The sequence below is a fragment of the Gadus morhua genome, chromosome 6 (assembly GCF_902167405.1).
Source record: "Gadus morhua chromosome 6, gadMor3.0, whole genome shotgun sequence".
Taxonomy (NCBI): domain Eukaryota; kingdom Metazoa; phylum Chordata; class Actinopteri; order Gadiformes; family Gadidae; genus Gadus; species Gadus morhua.
The window spans coordinates 20,453,073-20,476,565 of record NC_044053.1 but is presented as its reverse complement, the minus strand read 5'-3'; the positions used below and the strand labels follow the sequence as shown (position 1 = coordinate 20,476,565).

The following is a 23,493-nucleotide window of genomic DNA, read 5'->3' as shown; positions in this document are numbered from 1 at the left end:
AGCAAGTGTGCCCGTGTGTGTGTGTGTGTGTGTGTGTGTGTGTGTGTGTGTGTGTGTGTGTGTGTGTGTGTGTGTGTGTGTGTGTGTGTGTGTGTGTGTGTGTGTGTGTGTGTGTGTGCGTGTGTGTGTGCCCGTGTGTGTGCCCGTGTGTGTGTGTGTGTGTGTGTGCATAGAGAGTTAGAAAGGGCCTCTGAGCTCTCCTCCCTTCCTCTGCATCTGTGTCTCCCTCTCCAGGCCATGCAGCTCTTCCTCCTCCTTCCTCTTCCTCCTCCCCGCTCCCCTGCCCCCCCCCCCCCCCCCACCCCCCCCTCCTGTCCCGGTTCCGCCTCTAGGGAGCTCTGCACGATTCGCAGGAGTTTAGCCCTCATTGAACTCTGCCTCTGGTTGAGGGGTCCCTGGTCTCGTCCTCCCGTCTCCTCAGTGTACCCCTGCCACCGGTGTCTGGTCCAGGCGCAACCTTTTACAACAGATCACCCCCCGAAGAGGGCCAGAGCAATACCTGTGTCGGGGCTGCTCTGGGTGCCATTAAACCGACACATTATATTGGAAGGGGGAAATATGAGTCTGAGGGAACCGGTGCAACAACACAAGCAACACTGAGAGAAGGAAAAGAGAAGGGGTTCATCTGTCGCCCTTTATTCTTACCTTGCTGTGCTGGTTTTGGTTTTATTGGCGATGGAAGGCAAGCCCCTCTGTGTTGGAGGAAGATCTCCGGCACTGTACCATATGCTCATATTGTTCAACTCACTGTGGGAAACAAACATCTGACGATTAATCCCAGCGATATCTCATGGTTAAGAGTTTCATCATGAATTATATGTAATTTGGCGGACACTATTCAACAGCGTGTAACAATACTGGAAGGATGGAATTCATTCTGAGCATGGTTGGGACCAGTGGGAGTAGAACCCCTCACCCTGGCTTCGTAGATGCCTTGCTCTTAAACTAAACAGAGCCATTCAATGTTCATTCGATATTGTTAAGCCTCCCCCTTAACCCGCACACCCCCCCACACACCTCTTGCGTTACATGAACATCCTTACTGTACCGGCACCAATATAAGTAAGTTGCTTTGGATAGAAACGTCTTCTGAATATGTCTGCCATAATCTAAATGTAAATTTGATCCAAGTCCATGCAGAAACAATGCTCTTTGAACATCGCTTGATGATGGACGATACGTAATCAAGGAACAACCACTCACCCGATACAGTTGTAGTGAGTACGGGGGAGCTTGGACCGGCCCATGACCTGAATGTCATAGAGAACCGTCTGGGCCGAAGCACGCGGGCAGATCTTCACACAGAGCCTCCTCTTCCTCAGCGCAGGCTCCTCTAACGAAGCAGGGGCACAGATCAAAAAAAAAAAATGTTGCGTGATGATGAAGATTAAGGTATTTTTCAACATGCAAGATGGCCCCTGATCATCTCTTCTGGAATTCGCCTCGAATCTTTAATTCTTTCTCCTGAATATTTTTTGAATTAGCATTAAATTCTTCTTCCATGTTCTTGTTTGTTCAGGAGCAGGCAAGGGCGAGGCATCTCGTTGAAGGGGGGCTGTAGACAGGAAGGCTGAATATGGGATTGAACCCAGGCCCGATGGACTGGGACTCAACCCCCCTAGCCGCTACACTATCCCGTAAGCAATCTAATATGTTACAATATATTTGCTGGATGACTTGCTTGGATTAAAAGAAAATAGCCACAGAATCCACGTGCATTATTATAACCTTAATCATTTTAGTAGGTAAAAATGACAGAGGCAAGTGAACCCTCTATCAGCCATAGTGCACAACAGGGATTTTAAAGCTGGATATTCCAGATAGGATCTCATACATAATGTCAGAGGGATACATTAAACATGGATTCACACAAAGTAATAAAACATTAAATAACACCATGGCCAAACAAAACAATCTCTTTTGTTCGTTCTGGTACAAAAACACAAAACATTGCCATGCCATATATTGCGTTTGTGCAGTGCTCATTTATTTCCTCTGCAGAGCCGGGAAGTGTAGTGCAAATGCGTGATAATAAAAATAATAAATAATCTGTCCTTACTCCCCGCACCAAAATATTATTACGTTTCCAAGGCGTGGATGAGGACGGGCAGCAGCAGGAGGAGGAGTGTGAATACATAGCACTCAAAAAGCACTAAAGCATTGGGGAATGCATTTCATTAATATTAGATAACCCCCATCCACTCGTCCTCTCCTCAAATAAATACATAAATAAATAAGCCCCTCATAAAGAAAAGCACAGCTCCAGCTGAGATAAACAATGACTCATGATTCTCTTCCCTCTTGTACCTCCGGGGCAAAATGTTTATTTTATTCCCACAGACTACCATAAATTAAGCTAACCTGCACCAATAAAACATTCACTATCTCAAGCAAAGCTGCCCTGAAGGACCGCAACCATAAGCTTATTCCAGAGGCAGAACACAGCAGACAAAAGAAATGCAGCTCAGAATATGAAAGGCAGAAAAAGGCGGGTGTGCTTGTGTTGTTTTGTGTTTGTGGTGTTTGTGATGTTTGCTTACTGGTGTCCAACGTTTCCAGGACGGGCGTGAAGCCCATTGGCATGGCATCTCGGAGGTCAATGAACTTCATGTCCACAACTACACTGTCTTGCTTTGCTCCGAGGGAGAAAAAGAGAGAGAGGTATCATTGAAAATGATATCCATAAACGTCCACATGAAATATATAAGTTCTTTACAGTGTGACGTATGATGGCAGCGTATGTGAACAGAATAAATGAACATAGTTCATAATACTGATTTCAATAGTAAATTGTAATAACATACTTTTTACAACCTTGTTGAAACAAGGTGATGAAAATCCATTTTTAAATCACATCTTTAAAAACTGAAAAAAAAACGTTCTTAAGTGGCCCCTTCAGTTTATTTAAATTGTAGGCCTATTTATAGTTTTTATATAGACTTAAAAAGGAATATGGATACATATCATTGCTTTGCATGGAACAGTATTGTAGCTCTATCTTCTTTCATTCTTCCATATTTTACTATATATATTCAGAATAGTTTTCCATCATAATGTGACAAAGGAAGGCATCTCTCCCGACCTAGAGCGCCAGGAATCACAACTTATTTACTCGCATGCCATATATCCAGGGGCTAATTCTGCTGAATCTGTTTTTGTCGTACACAATTAGAATTGAGGCGTCATTGATTGGCAGACAAAATAGCCTTTGTTGATGGCTCTGTCATGTTACATCTGTGTCAGCACATTGAAAACAATGCCGACATGAATTTAAAAAAACATACACAGGTAATGGAGGGAGGCTATTGGTTGAGCTTTATTCTTAACAGAGAGAGAGAGGCCATAAAGTAAACAGGGTATTATAAAGGATATCTATGAAAGACCATGAAAGAAGAACCATTATGATTATTTTCATATTACTACTCATGCGCTAATTATTATACACACAAGAAAATCCAGTAAATAGTTGATACTATATTAAATTTTATAGTTTAGTATTAAGACTGAGATATGGGTACTTTGAATGTTTGTAGTGGGGATTATAGCGATTAATGCATTATTATTACTGAAATAATGTTATCTAGGCATAGATGGATCTTGCATCATCAGATACAACATATAAATAGCAGACCTAACCAGATGGGCTTTAGATGTGTAATTTCCATTAAGAGAGACTAGTTAAACTGAAATAAAAATGTAATCGCTTGAGATATCATCTCTGAAGAATCCCAGGTTACAATTTGAAACCTTCTATGTAGGCTATACATTTATTGAATTGGAATTGTTTATGTATTACATGAATAACAACCAACACTATTCTCAGGAGGATGCAAAACGTAAAGAAGTTAAATCCCAAAAGAGGGAGTCGGAAATTTGAAGACATAACACTTTTGTTTGAGTGCTGGGTTCCCATATTGCAGATCCTGTCATGACTTTAGCCCTTGCAGAAGCAAAACACCAAACCCCACCATACAGGTGTGGGAGAACCGCTGTTGCTGGGAGAAAGAAGAAGTTTCCATCTGCACATACGTTTTTTCTGGTGAAACAGAGATAGCGGGTGACCTTGGATTTGAATAAGCCGTCCTTCCACAGGTCTGCATCTCCGCCATCTGTTGTTTGTGCAACCTATGTGAAAAAACAGAAGAAGAGGAGAAAAAAGAGAAGGCAACACATGGAGAAAAAACTGCGGTGCATAAGGTGGGATAAAGTTAATGTATGTGCGCCACGAGCATGTTGCTTTCCTGCCTTTTCTCCTACCATACGCTAGACTTAATTAAGGCTTGCCAGCACCACTGCTCCATCTCATTAGTGCTCTGTGTGGGTAAAGGAGTCTCAGCCTCCACCAAAAAGGTGGCTAAAAATACTGTCCCCCAGGGACCAGGCTGATTAAAGATGCCCGACAAAGATCTGCTCTAATAAGGAAAAAATCCCAAACTTGTTTTTTTTTTGCTTCTGTGGGAAAGCAGGGATTATATTTGGCATGAATATGAGGGAGACCTTAAAACTCTATTGTATCCGCTGAGCATCTGCTAAAAGAGTCACACCTTGTTTTGGGTCTGTCGTTTGTTTGTGTTGACTTCGAAGCCACCAGCAAATACAACTGACGATAACGTGCCAATGAACAATGAGAATATATTAAAACCGAAGATAATGTGCCCATGGACGACACAAACCCCTGTTTGTAGTTTGTCTTTGTTGCGTCAGTGGAGGCGGAGATGGAGAGAGAATATAGCTCATCGATAGCACGTTTAGTGATTGCATTTTGCGAATCAAACTAAAGGTCTCATACATCATTCCTCAAGAATGACAAAGCAAAAACATATCCTGCCCTCGGATCCACAAAGAGACTCCTCCATCGTTTTAGCAAATACGCCCGATTGGAACGTCATGTTCCATTGGCCATCACGGGCCAATCCCCTAAATAACTGCCAGGCTTATTTTCTAAGGGGATCTTTTACAAAGAGGAGTCAATCTAATGAGGTTCATTCAAATGAAGAAGTCATGGATCTCCGCACCCACCCACACACATTACTACCCCCCCTGCTTGACAATAATGATGAATGACCCCCACAGTGTCTGGGTATTGCAGGGGGGGGGGGGTTTCATGGCATGGAGAGACTCATGCAAAACCACCACTGACTAGATGGGATGAGCAGGAGAGGAGGGGTGGGTGGGGGATGCAGGGGGAGAGAGAGGAAGATGGATAGATAACAGAGAGAGAAAGAGAAAAAGAGAGAGAGAGCGACAGAGAGACAGAGACACACAGAGGGAGGCAGAGAGAAAGATAAAGGCAGTGAGACTCAAAAAGGAGAGAGAGAGAGGCAAGAAAGGAGAGAGAGCTTGCAGGCTCCCCCAATGGGAGTGCCGTGAGAGGCGTCCCAGAAGGAAACCAATACATCATCAGCCTCGCTCTCTCCCCCTACAAGACAAGCCGTCTCGGCCACTTTTTCCAGGTCAGTAGCCAGCGCATCCTGTCAGAGTAAACAAAGGGCGGGCGGGCTGAAACCTAAAGTCAAGTTGAGGGCTAACGAGGGCAGGGTCCTCTGAAGAGGCACCTCAGGCATCATCCTGCCAGTGCGGGCAGCCAAGGTGCGACGCCGCTCGCATGTGAATCACCCACCAACTGCTCAGACGCCGCCCCGAGGCACCGGCTCAAAATCAACCGGGGAAAAAAATGTAATAAATAAAAGGTAGGGGGGGGACGGGGGACAGGGGGGATGTTGAGGGAGGTTTGTGTTTACAAGTCCTTTCCTTTTTTTTTTACTTTTGAGATGACTACAACGCTGAAGGACGACAAGATACACTCGAGAGAAAAAAAAGAAAGAGGAGATGTTAAGTCGCCGAGCGATGATGGCGCGAGGGCAGGGCTGTATGCATATTCACAGACGGGCCGTCTAACCCCGAGTTCTACGACTGCTACGCTGAAGGAGATCCAAAGACTGCTCTAGGACAAAGGGTTTAACCAGGATCACGTCGAGGAAGAATTAATGTCTGTGCCGAGTAGACACACTCCCTCTTCTGGTAATATCACAAGGAACTGTGATGAATAACTGTAGCACTGAGGGCACTTCTGCATGACAGAAGCTAGCCTGCTACGGTACCCATAGCATCTGACCTGCAGCACCTTATGGCTCTCAATCAAGAACTCATTTAGAGCAAATAGAACAAAACATATTTACCGGTCTATAGAGTCACATAGAGATATCATTGGTTGGTTACTTTAGAAGGCAACTTATTTTAAAGCATATCTGACATAAATGGCAACTTTACACCTACATTAATTGAAATAAGATAGCAATTCTATCTTTTTAACAAGTTACATAATAAGAACATCCAAAAACAGATGAATCATCCCAAATATTATTTAGTAGAAGCGATAGCAGAGTATTGATGAGTAGGCTTGGATGAGCAACATCCAACACCAAGCAGTAGAGAGACCAAATGTCATAACAAATCACATTCAGATCCCTAATAAGTACTTCTTCAAATAAACTTGTGTTATGGTAATGAATTCATGTCAAATACCCAGCTGGATTTGAATTATACACACACAGACACAAACATATACACACAGACACACAGACACACACACACACACACACACACACACACACGCACGCACGCACACACACACACACACACACACACACACACACACACACACACACACACACACACACACACACACACACACACAGACACAGACACAAACACACACACACACACACACACACACACACACACACACACACACAGACACAGACACAAACACACACACACACACACACACACACACACACACACACACACACACACACACACACACACACACACACACACACAGACACCCCTGCGCAGCCCTACCAGGGCGTGTGGGCTGTGTGGATGTGTCTGCCCGGGATGTCTGACGTGGGGAGGGGTGGTTGGCGGTGGGGAGGTGAAGCTCCATCCCAGTGGAGGGTGTTTGATCACAGCCTCTGCTCTCTAGCGTAAAAACAACCTGCTTACGTTCAGAGATTTGATCACACTTTAGGAGGCAGCAAAAGAGGGAATCAGCCGCCTTTATGCACTGTATTAAGAGTATGGCTCAACATCTATTTCAAGTCTACATACACTCAATCCTTTAAGAAAATACCTAATGCAACACTGGTTTTCGGATGAACGTATCCATATCTGTCCTCTATCGTAGAAGTTCATGCAGTCTTTTGCATCCAGTTTATTGGTGGAAAATATTAGGATCATATTTTATGGCTTAATTTATTAATATCTTCTTTTTAATAAATAAATGAAAGTTACGCTGGAGCTACAAGCATATCTAGTACACAAAAAAACGAAGATTTAATAAGTAGGGCAGTTCTGTATCAAATTGCCCGTAACTCCCTTTGCATGTATACATACGTTTTTCATCAGGTGCATAGAAAATGGTAAAGAAGACGAAGATTATACTACTGAGACAAAGGAATTGCACGAGGTTCTGTATAGTAGGCCCTATGTGAGCCATAAGGTCTTATGTATTGTATCAGTCGTCGCTTAACTTTCAGATAGGATTTTACTCAGCACGCTTTGAGAGAGACAGAATCTCACACTTCCTTTGTGTAACACTTTTATTTTCACGCCATGGCCCTGCTTCACAGAGGTGTCATAGCAGGATAAACAGGGCTGGAGCTCATACCGTTCATTCATAGGAGCGCTGGATTTAGGCATGCCAGCTTCCCAGCAGGCCTATAGACAAATCTAGTCGAGCACACATTCAATACCCACACTGGGATTTCATCATCCCTAACAGACTCCACATGTAGGCTAAGTAGTGTGTTATAACACTGTTTGTACCTGGATATTACACAGATGTTAACATAATCATGTTTACTAATTCCCTGCTGGATTAGAAAATGATACACAAAAAAAAGTCTGATTCAAGGCTTGAACACAGAACCTAAATTATATTAATGTTGCGTTGTGCCAAGTGTAAACGAGCTTCATCAACAAACTCCAGCAAACACCGGTTTCCAACCTCATTTCCAAGTGTGTATTACAAGGGAACAATTGTGAACACACTTTTGTTCCAAGCCCTGCAGAACATGCACAATGTTATGCACATCAAACTGCCACGCATAGTGCAGAGCTGGAGCACAGAAGCAGGCAGGAAGTCTGGTGGGGAATCTCTTTGTTTGTCAGTCTACCATGTGGTGTGTGTTTAGCTTCCCTGCCAGTGGCTCCATTTCCATGCCAGCCTGCCATCATCTGCCAGCTTACAATAAACAGGGATTGTAGGTCGGAGCACCATGGGAAATGAAGGAAAAAGAATGGAGAAGCAGGAGGAAGAGGAAGGGGGTTTAGGAAGCTCCTCTCCATACATGGACCAGAGCCAGGACAGAGAAAATGATATTCGTTCCATTTTGGGGACACTTTTACCCAACGCGTCTCACAATACTGTTCGTAGACTCGTTGACAGCATTTGGTCAACGTTTACAGGTGTAACGTTCTCTTAAATTATTCCATCTCCACACCTGTACTCTCTACCATGACCCAGATATCCTTAGTCTTGTATAACTTGTTATGCTAGCGATACCATTTCCAATGAGTCTAAATGCAAAATGGCAGTTGAAAGCGTTGGGCATCTGCTAAGGATCATTAAATCTTAGCCTCTGGTGAGTCTTGCAAAGAGTGTCTTAATATGAATAAATACATTTGGGAAGAGGAACTCTGAAAATCATCAAAGTAAACTTAATAAATAAGTAATTATATGTTGCTACTGAACAAATAGTAATCACTTTAAATGCTGCCAACAATATGGCTGTGTTGGATTTTACAAATATGTTCTTTGTGTTTTATTATGTCATTTAACATGAGAAAAAACCTGAATACATCAATTATTACAAAGCTTAATTCCTCAAATTACTACATCGCTGTAACGCAGATTTGTAATGCAGTGTTTAACTAGAAGGCCCGTCTACTCACAACTTGGTAGCCATCAGGGACCTTGTGCAGCGATGCGACCACCCCAACAGACCCAATGGGCTCTGGCAGGTCTGGGCTTCTGCTCGGATCCAGCGTGTCAGACATATGGGGGGACTGTAAATACAGTGACCATACTTTAGCATCCCTAGGCATAATGCAATCAGAACATGAATGAATGTGCTGAAACATAGCAAGGCAGTGCAGGACTGGGGGAGTCGGCTTTCATTTGCATATGTTTTACAAACAAATAGAACATCCTTGCTGTTGGTGGAAGAAGCCATCACTCGTCATGCAGAGGTGAGGTTAATGTTAATGCCGGTTCTAAGTCAATTGACGGAGAGTGAACACATAGGCTGCATCCTGGTGGTTCCCCCCTCACTAAGACTATTAGAACTCCACAGTAATGACTTCTGCCTTATTACGCTCCGGAAGAAAGAAGGGCTTTCTATGGCCGGATGATAAGTGAGACCAACGACGAAAAAACATTTGGAGACCACTCCATGACTTCACCAAATACAAATTAGTAGAAGTGATCACATATTTGCAAGGAAATACCAATCAATTGCTATCTATTCCTGTCCAGGGGAATTTTAGCCTAATGGGTATGCAAGCCTTTAATAGGCTAAGTGGTTTCCAAAGGTTCCTCTCCACTTTTATTAGATTACTTTAAAGCATCCAGCTGACAAAGTTGCTGCACTTAATCTTGATGTTTACAGAATCTATTGCAATTAAGCTGATCAAATTAAAGGATAATTTATACAACAAACAGCGATTTGTAAAGCAAAATGCTGGATAGTTTTACGTATTCAGACAAAACTGAAAAACAAATGAGCAAGAATGAATTATACTTCCTGGAGCCTTAACTTGGAATTCTGTAATATAAAATCAACTATCAACCGGCGTCAAGCATATATGATTATTCCAACGCTAATTGTTAACTTTATTCCTTCAATAACGTTGCATGCAAATAAATGTCAATGAATAATAAAATGCAAATTTTACTAAGGTTTAACGAAAAATAACAAAAGATTTCCAAATGCGAACACATAAAATCAACAGCCTCGAAAGCAAATGAGTCAAATTATTAATTATTAAAACAATATAAAATGGCCTATGTGGGAACTCTGTGCTCCGACCCAATGAAGAAATGTCTGTTAAAACTCTCTAACGTTACTCATACACATTTCACACACACAATGCAGTGAGATGAGAATCATACTTATCGTTATTCAGTTGACTTTTAAAAGCCGTCTTGTTTGGAGTCAACAATCAACTTCAGATTTAGACTCTGGACTTTGACACCTTTCCAGGGAAACGTTTCCGGATCATTTGTGTCGCATGAGCAAATATTAACTTTGCAGGTTCAACGCCCGCCTCTGTTCTATCGATGATGATGTCACGATAGCGTTTTAGAACAACATCTTTGACGTCATATTATTGTTAATCGCTTAAACATATTCAATTAATTTCAATCTTATCTCACATTGAGTAAAAGATATTTCAGTTTTCTGACAAATGTTTTTCTGTCACATGGACTGTAACAGTGATTTCTGTGCAATGGCATTCATGGGTTTAAATGGTTCTATGATGGCAGAAGAGTCAACCTACACTATTGTTGTACAATGATGGGGGAACACGCGCTACGTGTGCTGATTCACATCCAATACCTTCAGGGTAACATGCCTAGGTCTAATGTAAATTGAATTGTTACATTTCATTTCAAAGAACACTAACATGTGGCGAAATTGGCTATACTGCTGCCTTTTACCTTCAAGTGTATGTTTTATTCATTCGTGCCCAGCCTGTTGATTATTGAACATATTAACGCCTAGATCAAGCTTAACTTTTGCCATGTTGTAGGCTACTACATCTGTCATATACTGAACTATGGGCCAATTGATAGAAATTGAGTTTCACAGATTAGATTTGCTAGTATACTAATAACACAGTTACTTTATATGACCTAAGCCTCATTATTATGCATAAACAGCAATTAAGTAAATTCATTGTTAATAGCATGCATGGCACAGACATATACTTCACAATGTATGCTAATTCAGTCAATAATTGAGGTTAACATTGGCGGGCAGATTGAAAAATAACGCAAGGCTTAATAGCTGATGGTATCGCGTTTTCTTTGAATTTTCTATACAGATATGCTCTGTTGTGATTGTCGACTTCTCGCTGTTGATCTCCAAACCGCCCTGCCATGGAGGCGTTGACATCCAGCTAATGCATCCATGCTCACCTTCTGCCGAAACCAAAGCACTGCGGAAAAGTTTTCAGGTGTCAATGCTCAAAAAAGGAAAAAAAAGCGCATCTGGCTGTGAGCAATGAAGCACCTGCTGAAGTAATCGTCTAATTATGGAATAGGTGAGGACACACTCATTGGAAGTCTTGAGATATCAGCAACACATGCTAACTGTGAAAGGCATCAGCGATTGCAGTGTTTTTGAGGTGAGGTGAGGTGTGTGTGATGCATGTGACAGAAAGTCTGTTGTGTGTATGTGTGTGTGTTTGTGTGTGTGTGTATGTGGGTGGGGGGGGGGGGGACTCATAACTCTTAACCCTTACTGGTCAAGAGTTCACTTTAGGTCTCACCACACAGATAAGGTCACCAAAGGCATGAGAATGCTTGCAGACATACACATACAAGGGACATGCACAAGCACACAAACACAAACAAAAGCACACACACACACACACACTAGATACACTTGAGCATGTCATTGTGAATTCAAAACACAATGCATTTATGAGTAGTATCATATCTGTTCATGTTCCACTGAAAACGATGGCTACCCCGAATAGCATAACAGCAGCATGAACCAAACAGCAGTATAATGCCACGGACTAAATTATGCCTCAAGTGAATCTCTTCACACCCGACCGGTCGGAACAGCAAAAGGTTTTCTTTTCACGTGTAAAGGTCATTCAGTGTGGTTTGTAATGGGGCTGACACCCGTCTGGGGACGGAAGATGGAGATTTCCTGTGTTACCACCCCGAGAGTAATAATATCCCTATCTCAACTTGGGAAATCTACTCTGGCCCAATGTCCCCATCACCCGCATGAGCCTATTATGGGCTGCGTAGAAATCTGCGGGTCTCATTTTCAGATATGACCCCCCCCCCCCCCCCCCCCCCCCCCCCTCTCCCTCGCCACTCTCTCCTCTTGTCTGTGCACATAAAAAACCCCTGTGTCTTCTGAATAGCTCATAATAACACACTTTAAGGAGCCAGCGCTTACCGGCCCCACAGGACGCCGCTTCGCAAGGCTTTATAATATCCATGCTTTGTGCAATTAAAGGTCACTTGCTCTAGTCTCATTGCTGCCATGTCTGCCCCCCAACCCAGAAACAAAAACACAGCCAGACCCAGGGTGGCTTTTAATATAATTGGAGTTGTTGTTGTGGTCATCTGTTTTATTTTTTTTGAATGGCCATTTAAGTTCATGGTGTATGACTCCCATCTCTACACCGCACTCAGCTCCACTTAATCAGATGTTTTGATTGAAACTAAGTTTTTCACAAAAGAAACACTTTTAAATGTACCTTCTAATCAAATAATTCATTTCAATATGTAAAAGAAATGTATTTTACATATTGAATTATTAATTTTATATTTCCATTACGAGGAGTTATAGCAATATATACACAGTGATATCAGCTCGTATTCCCCAAGTTCACTGTGTCCAGTGAAAGTCACATGAAATTGTTAGCCTCCAGTGATGCGCGCAGTGACATTTTATACGGCCTCGCCTTTGACCTGCCTCCGCATCTCTCTCCCACATAATTGTAACCTGACATCACATGCATGGCCGTGCGCATGCACATGCACAATATGTCATAAAATAGTGTCATAAAAACACACACATATGCATGGGCAAATAAACAGCCGCACATTCAAACACGCGCAACCACCCGCACACACACACACACACACACACACACACACACACACACACACACACACACACACACACACACACACACACACACACACACACACACACACACACACACACACACACACACACACACACGTCCCCCGTCTGTTGGAGAGTCTGGCCTGCTCCGACTGACTGCGCCTCAGTGCCCTTGTGCAGTGGTGAGCCAGTTGTGCCTTCCCCCATTGCTATGAATGCCACCATCTGGTGTGCCACGTGGACATCATAATCTCCCCTTAATTACATTAGCAGTGCAATCAGTTACTGCATTACAAGGCCGGGCGAAGAGCTTTTAAATCTTGGAGGAAATCATAAATAATTGCACTAAGTACCCGGCGCCAGATGTGCGTGCCAACTTGGCTGGCATGAGATAAATAGTAACCTCGGCAACGGTGTTCAATATCGTATCAGCAAACATTTTTTGGACGGTCTCACCCCTGGCCCCCCCCCACCTTGTCCTCTTGCTCCTGTTGCGCTGTCCCTTACACTACACTTTTGTTCTTTGCCATTTGGGTGCTTTCACCTTGAGAGCGATGAAGAGGTGGTGGGAGGGTGGTGTGGGAGAGAGACTGCACGGATAGGGACCTGTTGCTGTGGGGGTGAGGCTGCCCCACAGCAGCCTACCCCCGTATATAGCGCTTGGTAAACTTTCATGTAAGTTTCACGTAAATTCCGTATTCCGTATAAATACGTTGTTTGTGTGAGATGGTGTGTGTTTGTGTTTATCTGTCTCTTTGGTTGAGTGAGTGTTTATCAGTCTGTGTAATGCGTGTGTGTGTGTGTGTGTGTGTGTGTGTGTGTGTGTGTGTGTGTGTGTGTGTGTGTGTGTGTGTGTGTATGTGTGTGTCTCTAAGCGCGTCTTGGTATGTGTATACATGTGAGTGTGTGTGTGCATGTGTGTAATATATCAACGCGTGTAATACATCCATGTGTGTGTGTTTGTGTGTGTGTGTGTGTGTGTGTGTATGTATGTGTGTGTGCGTGTGTGTGTGTGTGTGTGTGTGTGTGTGTGTGTGTGCGGGTGTGTGTGCAATAAGACTTTACGCATCTCGAGTAGACATCATGTCTTCCTCCTCGGAGGGGATGTAGTGTTGTGTTTCATGGCACTTTTCACTCATCTTCCTGTCATGTTCCCTGCTCCCCGGGGCCTCTCCCGTTGACGCATCCCATCTTGAGTTCATTGCTATCCCATAGCCTCTGCTTTCACCCACTGGCTAGGCAGAGCTGTGGAAGAGGCTTGCAGTAAAGAGGCTCCATCCTTTATGATGGCCCGGTGTGATCTGATTGGATTAAACCTATTGAGCACTTGCATGCCCTATGCTGTGGTTGACATGCATGCTAGCCTATATAACTAGTTATTGAACTGTTCTGGCACATATGATGGTTACAGGATTTTCAGGGGTTTATTTACTGAAAGGTAGGGCGACAAAAAAATTAAATTATGAATGAAAAGGAATGCAGGGCAGTAGAATGTGCCTCTAAACCCAGGGAGACAGACTCGCGTGTGGGGCGACAACCTTTGAATGAACATAAAAAAAGATGCATATTCCTTGATTGCTTCAATGCAATTTAAATAAGGAAAAAATACGGGGAAAGAAGTGAACTGTTGATACGTTAAGTCATGTAAATGAGCTGGTAATTGGCAGCTAAGCTAATTGGCAGAACGTAAATCACCAGAGAATGCTCTTGTAGTAACTTATAGCTATGCAAAGTTGCTTAGGTGTAAGCATATCATTAACTGGCAAACCAGATGGGGGTGTGTGGTCATTAGCCATTCTGTCTGGTGGTATTCTCTATAACAATATAAGGAAGACGTAATATTCACAAAGAGACATGGTGACAATCCATCTCTTTGATGGAGTTATTGATATTTCCATATATTATGGACTATTTTAATAAAAACACAATCTGGCTCTTGACGATTTTTATTTAAATGAACTAGTGCCTTAACAAGCACAGCGAGTGAGAACACCGACAGGCCTAGAAGGAAGAAAGAGAATTATACATGTTGACTAAACACATCTTAGCATTTATCATAATTTCTCCATTCACTTTGTCACGGCTTCAGCTTTTTAAAGAAGATAGATGATACAAGATGTTGTCCTCTCTCATATGTTCCGTGTTCTGGCAAGTGTGTCCAACAAGGACTTATTTTACCCCCTTGCTGAATTTTCATGGTATTCTGTTCTGTTGTCCCCTCCTCCTAAACATTTTCATTCCCTTCTCCATCAATGAGCTGCAGAGCAGTTGACTACATACTATCTATGCTGTTGTTTTCCCTCTAGTGTGTATCTGTATCTATACATTATATATATATATATATAATGCATAGACATTCATACATGAGTGTGAATATGTTTGTGCGGGTTTGTGCGTGTGTGTGTGTTTGTGCCTGTTTGTGTGCTGGAGGTGGTGTAGTTGTGTTGTCATTTTTTTTCTTAGATATATATATCTAAGAAACCCAGATTATATATTTCAACAAATCATATATAGATGATTTGTTAAAATATGTAATTTGTGTTTGAATCTCATTGGAAATGCATAATTTCATGTCATTTGTAAAAAAAAATTAAAAGCATGTGTATTTTACTCAATCTTCTTCTCTGCCATCCATTGCTTTTCCTTGTGCAGGGAGCACAAGTGTGCTGCCGTTAGAAGGCAACATTCTGAAGGTGGTGGCGTTTGCCAGGCCAGGTCCCGGTGGACCGGTGCTGAGTTGGCCGGCACTGCAAGGGCAGCCATTAATATCCCAGAGGAAACCTTCCCCTGGTGGGTTTGCTGGTCGAAGGAGGCCCTGCCCTCCATGATACAGACACGTACGGGGATCAAAGGTCAAACATAAAGCGCTGACGTACCCAATAGTACCAGCCATCTGTTCAGAAATATTGCAAATACCCCCCTACGCCCCCTGCCCTTCCTTAACATCTTTAAGGACAGAAGGGATCTGAACTCCGATTTATCTTTGCGCCGCACTTTTCCCTTAATATTAGTCAAAGCTCCGATTCACACGCACACACATGGATCAAGGAAACCAGGAGAGGCTGAGAGTTATTTGTTTAATACGATTTAACAGCCGCATGGTTAGCCATCAAAAAAACAACATTTGCTGTCTGGGGCATACTGAGATGCAGTGATTTTTAAACACAGCAGACTTTGTCACTCAACTCTGTACAGTGTACGCGAGGGCGTGTTGTTAGCCCTGCTGCAGTGATTTAGAGGGAACATTTTATCAGAGCAAGCCAAGCAAGCCCCGTCCACTGGGGAGTCAGGCATTTTATAAGGGTATAAATAATCAATGGCACTGCATCTGTAATGGCCTGTAATGCAGTTTGTTAACCCTCCCCCACACACACACGCTCACACGCACACACACACGCACATACGCACGTACATAAGTAAGCAAGCACGCACGCAGACACACACACACACACAAACACACACACACACATACACACACACACACACACACACACACACACACACACACACACACACACACACACACACACACACACACACACACACACACACTGACATGCACCACTACCACATCCACCACACAGACGTGCAAACACACACACCTGCATCACCACAACCACATTCACCACACACAGAAAGACACCCACACACCCGCACACACAACAATCGATTGCCAGGGCTAATTGACAGGGCAGAAGAATGTGTCTTTCTCTGTTTTCCCTCTCCCTTCCTCACTCTTTCTCCCTCTCCCTTGGTCTCCCGTTCTCAATCTTTCTTCGATCTGCCTCTTGTCTCTAGCCCCTGAGTTAACAGTCCATGTACTGGGAATTCTTCCATTAATACTCTTACTGCGTATCGCAGATTTCAGCTGCATTTATGGCTCTTGCTAATGCCCAGCCTTGGGTGCTGAACACCAACAGATATTCTGCATGTTGCATGCTTTACCCCATATTACATATAGTTCATTGTATAGTCTCTATTATTTTATTGCGATGGCGGTGGATTCTATAACTGTGTTGAGTGCCTGCAAATTAAGGTTTATAGGTTCAAATGAATAATTGACCGACTTTGCAATGAATGAAAACAATGAACCATGCTTTAAACCATGTCAGATCCTACCGACAATTACGCTTTTATGACATTTGTAAGGCTCTGCATAATGTGAATAAACATAAGACTTTTATAGACCAGTAATGAGTTGAAATGCGTTTAAAAGTCTGCACATGTATCGAAGCAGCACATGCATTCTGAACATTATCATAATGTGCCCACACAGAGAATTACACTAACGAGTTTTGCGAGACCATTGAGGAGAATAAAAGAAGGAAGAAAGCGTGGATGTGGAGGGTATTTTACATGTACCGCATTACAGACGTGTCCACTTTACCATAACTGCAGCATTCATCTTTCCCAACACATAATAATAAACCATTGACAGAACAGCATCAAGCATGCAGCCGCCCCCCACCCCCTTCCCTCTGTTTAGACACACTCCCCCACCCGCCCCCACCTTCCTTGATCTCACCCCCATGAGCCTCTCTGATTTCCATTATTATTAATATCTGCCTGTTTAATTTTCGGCTCTGTCATAACGTGTCGGCCTAAACTACAAGAGACAATCCCTTATTGATTACTTTCCCAGCAGCCCCAGCGCTGCCCCAGCTGATGGCCGCCCTCGTGCAGCAGACATCTCATGCATTCCAGATAATAAGCCGCTGCTCTGGAGTTGAAACAAATTGGATGCGCAGTCAGTCACTGTCCAAGAGAATCATGTTGCAGTCTGTCAGTGGACCGGGGGCCGGATTATCGTCTTACCCCACCGAGGCTCGAACTGGGAGACAAAATGCCACGTGGTATAGACTGGGGGAGTGTGCGGCGCGGTGATACCAGGCGATTCCTAAACCTGTTAGAGAGATACATAATGACTGATTATTCGTTTTAGATTATACAGTGCTCCATGGAGTCTCCCCAGACAACATGGGTTCATGGGGACACGAGAGAAGGGCATCTCAGCTTCTGAACCTACATCTCTGAACCTCCAGTATCAGTAGGAGGTAGATGAACCGTTAATATGTAAATAAAACACCAGGGAATTATGGAAGCTTATTTCTAACGTGTGGTATGCGCTTCGTACCATTATTATTTTGCTTTTATGTCGATTTGCTCAATGGAGCTAATATTAACCCAGCAGCAGATCAATGTGACACTAGATCAATCAAGTTTTAATGTCATCAAACGCATCACAGTAAATAGTATGTGTAATTATGCAACGCCCCCCCCTCCTCCATTGCTATGTAACCAATTACACACTTCAATATAAATAAAGGGTGATTCAACAATGATAGAAGCAGCACAAGATCAATTGCAATTTATGTACCCTCAAACAGCCAGCATCCCCAACAAAATGAACATCAGTACTTTGATCCAAATTGGATAATTTGGTGAAGAGTTAAGCCTTTGTGGGTTCATGAGTTAATTAAAATGAAAAGGCCTGAAAAGAAGGGGAATGAGCAATGAAGTCCAAGAAATCTTCTGCTCATACTTCTGTAACATGGACGTTTTGGGCAGGTATATGTATTCGTCTGAAAGCACCATTCCCAGTATTCCCCTTAACGGGAAATGGACCAAACATATACCGTATATGTCAAAACCATTCCAAACAGCCTGCGATGCTGCTATAGTGTCCTGCCTGCACAATAGGAGAGCAAAATAAAGCACGCTGTCATCCCAGACCCGGGCTCTGTATCCAATTCACTGCACTTCCTCAAAACCTCAAAATCAAAAAGTTTTTGGGGAGCTGTACTGGAGGACACGATTAATAAAACATCAGGATTATAGAGCAGGGGCTGTGCTGACTTTAAAAAGTCCATGAGGACAATAGAAGATATACATACCCAGGCACACCTGAGGATCTGAAGATAATTATTCAGCAGAACATGGAGCACCTCCTTAGCCATCCGTGCAACTATTATAATACAACATTTTAAATATTGAATATGCATAACATCTACAGTATATTACTAAATCAATTCAGTTGCTAATTCAGAGTCTTGCTGGCTGTTGAGGTTACGCGGGGAAGTACACCTGGGCTCCTGCGTTTGTTTGTTCAGGTGTTTCCACAGCTAAACCCTGAGAAGTGGAATAATTGGCACCCTGGTGGAAGATCTCCCTCTCTTAGGGCCAGCTGCTTCAAATATGGATGATTCTGTTTTCACCGCCAAGCTCTTATTGAGTTCTACCTCAGCCGCACGGTATAATCCTCTGTCTCTGACCTTTTCTGGCATGTGGAGAGAAGGATAAAAACAACAGCAGCCCGGTAAATAAACAAGGCGCTGATGTTCCTCCTGAGTTTGCTGCAGCCGTTTCAGTGCATCTCATCCAGGTGTCGGGATACAGCTAGCTGTCGACTGCGCGGAGCGCAAGCTAGCCCGCTCTCTCTCCGTGGGACCAGATCATCCGCCGGGCAGTGGAGAGCAGGAGGAACGGATCTGCAACTCTGATGATTGTATGGAAGAAGTAGACAAACTTCATTGGTCTGTCTGCCTGGTCTATATTTTGTACTGCATGCAGGATGAGGGGAGGGCATATTGACCTAGGCCCATGCTGGTCTCTATATTTTTATTTTCTTCATTTCTTTCTTCTGTACTCGGAACACACATAAAATAAGGGCTGAGGCTATGGAAGAACGCCCCAAGGGATTTGTGACTATGGTCAGTTTCATAGAAAAAAAAACAAATTATTTGATACAATGACATTAACTTTGCGGTACAGTAGTGATATTGTATTATAGAGGAGAGTATATTGGGTTTAAAGTATATATAGATTATGATAAACCTTGAATCTAATAATATGTGTTGCTGGTATGTGTATATGTTGCATCCACACTGCCGTTAATAACAAAGCCTACAAAACAACGTGGACGCGTGCTGTACTTCTGTCTAAGCAAGGCTTCTAATGAATTCCACACTGACTTGACTCAGTGTTCCCCCATGTCACCCATTGTTAACTCTTGCATAAATACATAGATGAGAAATGTATTAAATCTACGTCAAGTCCCTCCTGTTGCACCGTGTCTCCTTAAATCATGCAGAAATCTGATAATTACCCCGGCTAGGGCAAAAGGGCCCATCACTGCCACTTTAAATCCAATAAACGCCACAAACTGATCACTATAATTGACCATCTATCAGGGTCATTGAGGAGTGCAATGTTGTTAACCACTGCTTATAATTCCTCCTGATCATTGCTAATTAAAGATAGTCGCGGAAACCAATATGGCGAGCACCCTATTGTGATGGCAGCACCTCAGCCGAATAAAAGAATAGTAGAATAGTTCCTGTCATTTTTTTAATCAAGTTGAAATTAATTGATATCTGAAATCATTCACAAACTTGCAGTGTGAGGTGTCAAGTTGCAGTGTTGTCATGTCCTTAGCAACAGAACAGGATTTAATTAGCCGATGTTGAGCGCTGTAGCGGGTAAACAAAACATTTGACATTTAAAAAAATAATCAAACATCTAATATTGAAACCATTGTGTACTTGTTTTTTTATAGAAAGGCTTTAGGGTTTAGTGTGACAAGCGACATTGTGTTACTAAAAGGGACAAAAAGCAGACTGGCTTGGAATTTCATTACGCACTTAAATGGTTTGGGAGCATGGATATAGTATGTGTTGTGTTTGGCCGGGCCGTTATTTCAAACAAAACATCACCAAATGCAGATGGGTTTTAATGACTTTCATGTGAAATCGTGTGAAGAACACTCAAACACTTAAGCTCCTTTGATATATGGCTGAATTATTAACATTACCATTTTAATGCTTTTCAATGCTTTTTCTCATGCATATGCCTCTGGTTTTTATATAATTGCTGGTTATTTTTCGTCCAACAAGTCATTGAGAGAATGCACAATTTATTGTAATTTTATGGAGGGCACCCTGACCCACTTTCACCACCACACAATTACGTAAAAAGCCATTGAGCTCGCGAGTAATCCTTTTTATGGCAATTCATTTATGACTCTGGTCACTGAGGGGGATGTCTGCCCCACCACAAACACCCTCCGCCATGTGTGGGTGGCATAGCAGCGGAATCAGCGCTGAAGGGCACCCAACTTTCATCCCTGCTCTGTGTTCATAAGCACATCATTAAAAAGACCAATTCCATCCATACAATCTAGACTTGTTTCATTATGAGGTCCACCATTTTATTCCCCAGTAATAGAAAATGGCATACAGAAAAAGTGCTCATTTGGGTATTTCCAAACGTTTTTCCTTGATAGAAAGCACATTGTTTCGAGTCTCTCACAGAAGGGCGGAGCCAAAACTGAAAAAAACCCTGAGAAGACGAAGACACTGGAAACGAAGGCGACGGACAGGGAACAGAAAAAACAGAAGAGATGGGAGACAGAGAGATTGAGTTAGCGGAGAAGAGACGGGGATCTTCTCTCGTGAGATGAGGATGATGATTGCACCTCCATTTCTCCACACAGGCCTTGAACCCTTGGAGGCTGTTGAAACGTAAAAGAAGAAAAAAATAAAGAAGAAAAAACGACTTCTTTGTCTCTTCATCGTACAACATTTAGGGAGGCGAACTGCTCTTCTCCTCCTCCACCCTGAACATTCCTCACATTGCTGTTCCCTGAAGCCTGAAAGCACTACATTTCTCAGCCCGTAACTCCCACTGGGACCACAGCCCGGAGATGGAAATTCAAAGGATATGTTTTATTGGACAGTCGCAGACAAATAAATCTAAATATGTATTTTGGTCATGGTTTGTGTGTAGACTCCGTCCTCGGGGACCTGAAATGATTATATGACATAAATAACACCAGTCTAGCATGTTATTAGGTCATATGTTTGCATGCCGGGCGTTAGGGTGGAAAAAAACACCAAAACAAATCCGTGGACCTATTCTTCTTCTCTGTTTGAAGTCCGCGCTCATCGCCCTGGGTGCCATGGAAACCACGCTTGCTCGCTCCCACGACACACCCGCTGTAAACTATGGACGGGGCGAATTAAACCAGAGTCAAATGAGCTGAGATGCATTCTGGAGTGAACACAAGTCATGGCTGCTGGCGCTGAGAAGGAGGGGCCGCGTGCGAGAGCACAAATCAAGCTGTCGGCCGCTGTGGCGACGGCCCCGGCTGCCCGGGTCACCCTGAATAGAACGGTTTGGGCTCACCGATCGGCTTGAAGGGAAGTCGATAGGAGGTGTCAATGAGAGAGTGGGGCGGAGACTCCTGCAATCACAAGGCCTGTGATTGGCACGTTCTAACCTGGGGGGGAGGCTGTGTGAGATGTCAACACAACCCCTGTCTTACGGCCCTCTTCTGAGATACACACACACACACACAATAGGAGCAGAGTGAGAGGGAAATAATGCACTTTTTTTCGGTGTGTTATTTACTGGTCGTTATGTGTCTTAATTTAATGGTTGTTTTGATGAATACAAACAAGGAAAAAAAAACAATAATCTGGGTTTTAATACAGGCTAGCGGGTAGATTGTGCAGTGCTAATGTTTCAGCGGGAAAGATCCAATCTTATTGCTATTGATGTATCCATTCGGATTGATTTTCTGTCCCCTCTTACTTTTCGGTACACTTGATGGAAGATGTCATCTCAAACGCTGTTTCTCTGCAGAATATCTAATGGTCCTGGCTCATTATGTGTCCTCCTGCGTTGGCTTTCCATTGAGAAGACAATCAGGCATGTGTATGTCTGAGACGGCTGTCATGTTACGTAACATCGTTTGAACGTAACATACGGCTGATAGTCCTCGATGTGAGGTGCTGATCGATCGGCAGGATGTGGTTCAGGATTTTTCTTTTTTTTTCTCTCGACAGCTTTGTCTTAACAGCTATTTCATTCACAGGTATAAGTTCACGTTGTCCATTCTCTTCAACTTAAAGATTTGATAATTATGTATGTCAAATATTTGTGTCGAGCCTCTTCGTGAATGTACATCATGGCTAACTAAGGTATGGACCTCTAATTCACCCTCCGCCCTGCAATGCGCACAGACTGCTAATTCCTTTGTTTATAATTCAGTTTTTGGCCCTTTTTTTGCCATTTGTGACAAATGAGCCATGCTGTTGTCTGGATTGCTCGTCCACATGTCTAATTCTTTTGTTTCTGTCTATATTCCAGGACTGCATGCCTTCTACCTCACCAGGAATAGGACAGCAGGAGAAGTGCCCACCAATTGTTCCCGCTCTCATGTCCCTGACATGCATATCTGTCTGCATGTCAGCAGAGCAGCTCTGCAGACGGCTCTGCCTCTAATGAAAGAGCCCTGCAGCCGTGCTGTGATGTCACATCTCAGCCGTATCGTCGCCAACACGGTCCCTATCTCTGTTTTACTGTATCTTTAATGCCCTCGTCTTCGTGGTTCACCACAGCGGCGATGTGTTTTTAGTTTGATTCATTTTATTAAATGACTCCCACAGTCAAGATAATTGTTAAAGAAAAAATAGGATATTTCCAGTATTTTTCAAGAGACAATACAATAACGTTTAATCAATGTTCAAACGTTCCTGTTATGTACTATAATATGAGACTAGCCCACCACCTGCAATACATGGTTCCCTCTTAAAAAGCAAGAAAAATA

The 23,493-nt window shown here is 43.1% G+C and overlaps 1 protein-coding gene across 2 annotated transcripts in view; it reads right to left on the bottom strand.

The window, feature by feature from the left end:
* mvb12bb (multivesicular body subunit 12Bb) overlaps nt 1-10,281 on the bottom strand; it is a 34,548-nt gene extending 24,267 nt beyond the window's left edge. For both annotated transcript variants that reach the window (XM_030358565.1, XM_030358566.1), the window contains exons 1-6: nt 10,178-10,281; nt 8,959-9,072; nt 4,030-4,125; nt 2,541-2,631; nt 1,204-1,333; nt 646-747 (exon numbers count right to left, since the gene is read on the bottom strand). In XM_030358565.1, coding sequence (XP_030214425.1) covers nt 646-747; nt 1,204-1,333; nt 2,541-2,631; nt 4,030-4,125; nt 8,959-9,063 — 524 coding nt within the window. In that variant the 5' untranslated portion in view covers nt 9,064-9,072; nt 10,178-10,281. The remainder of the gene's footprint in view (nt 1-645; nt 748-1,203; nt 1,334-2,540; nt 2,632-4,029; nt 4,126-8,958; nt 9,073-10,177) is intronic.
* Nucleotides 10,282-23,493: the final 13,212 nt, after the last annotated feature.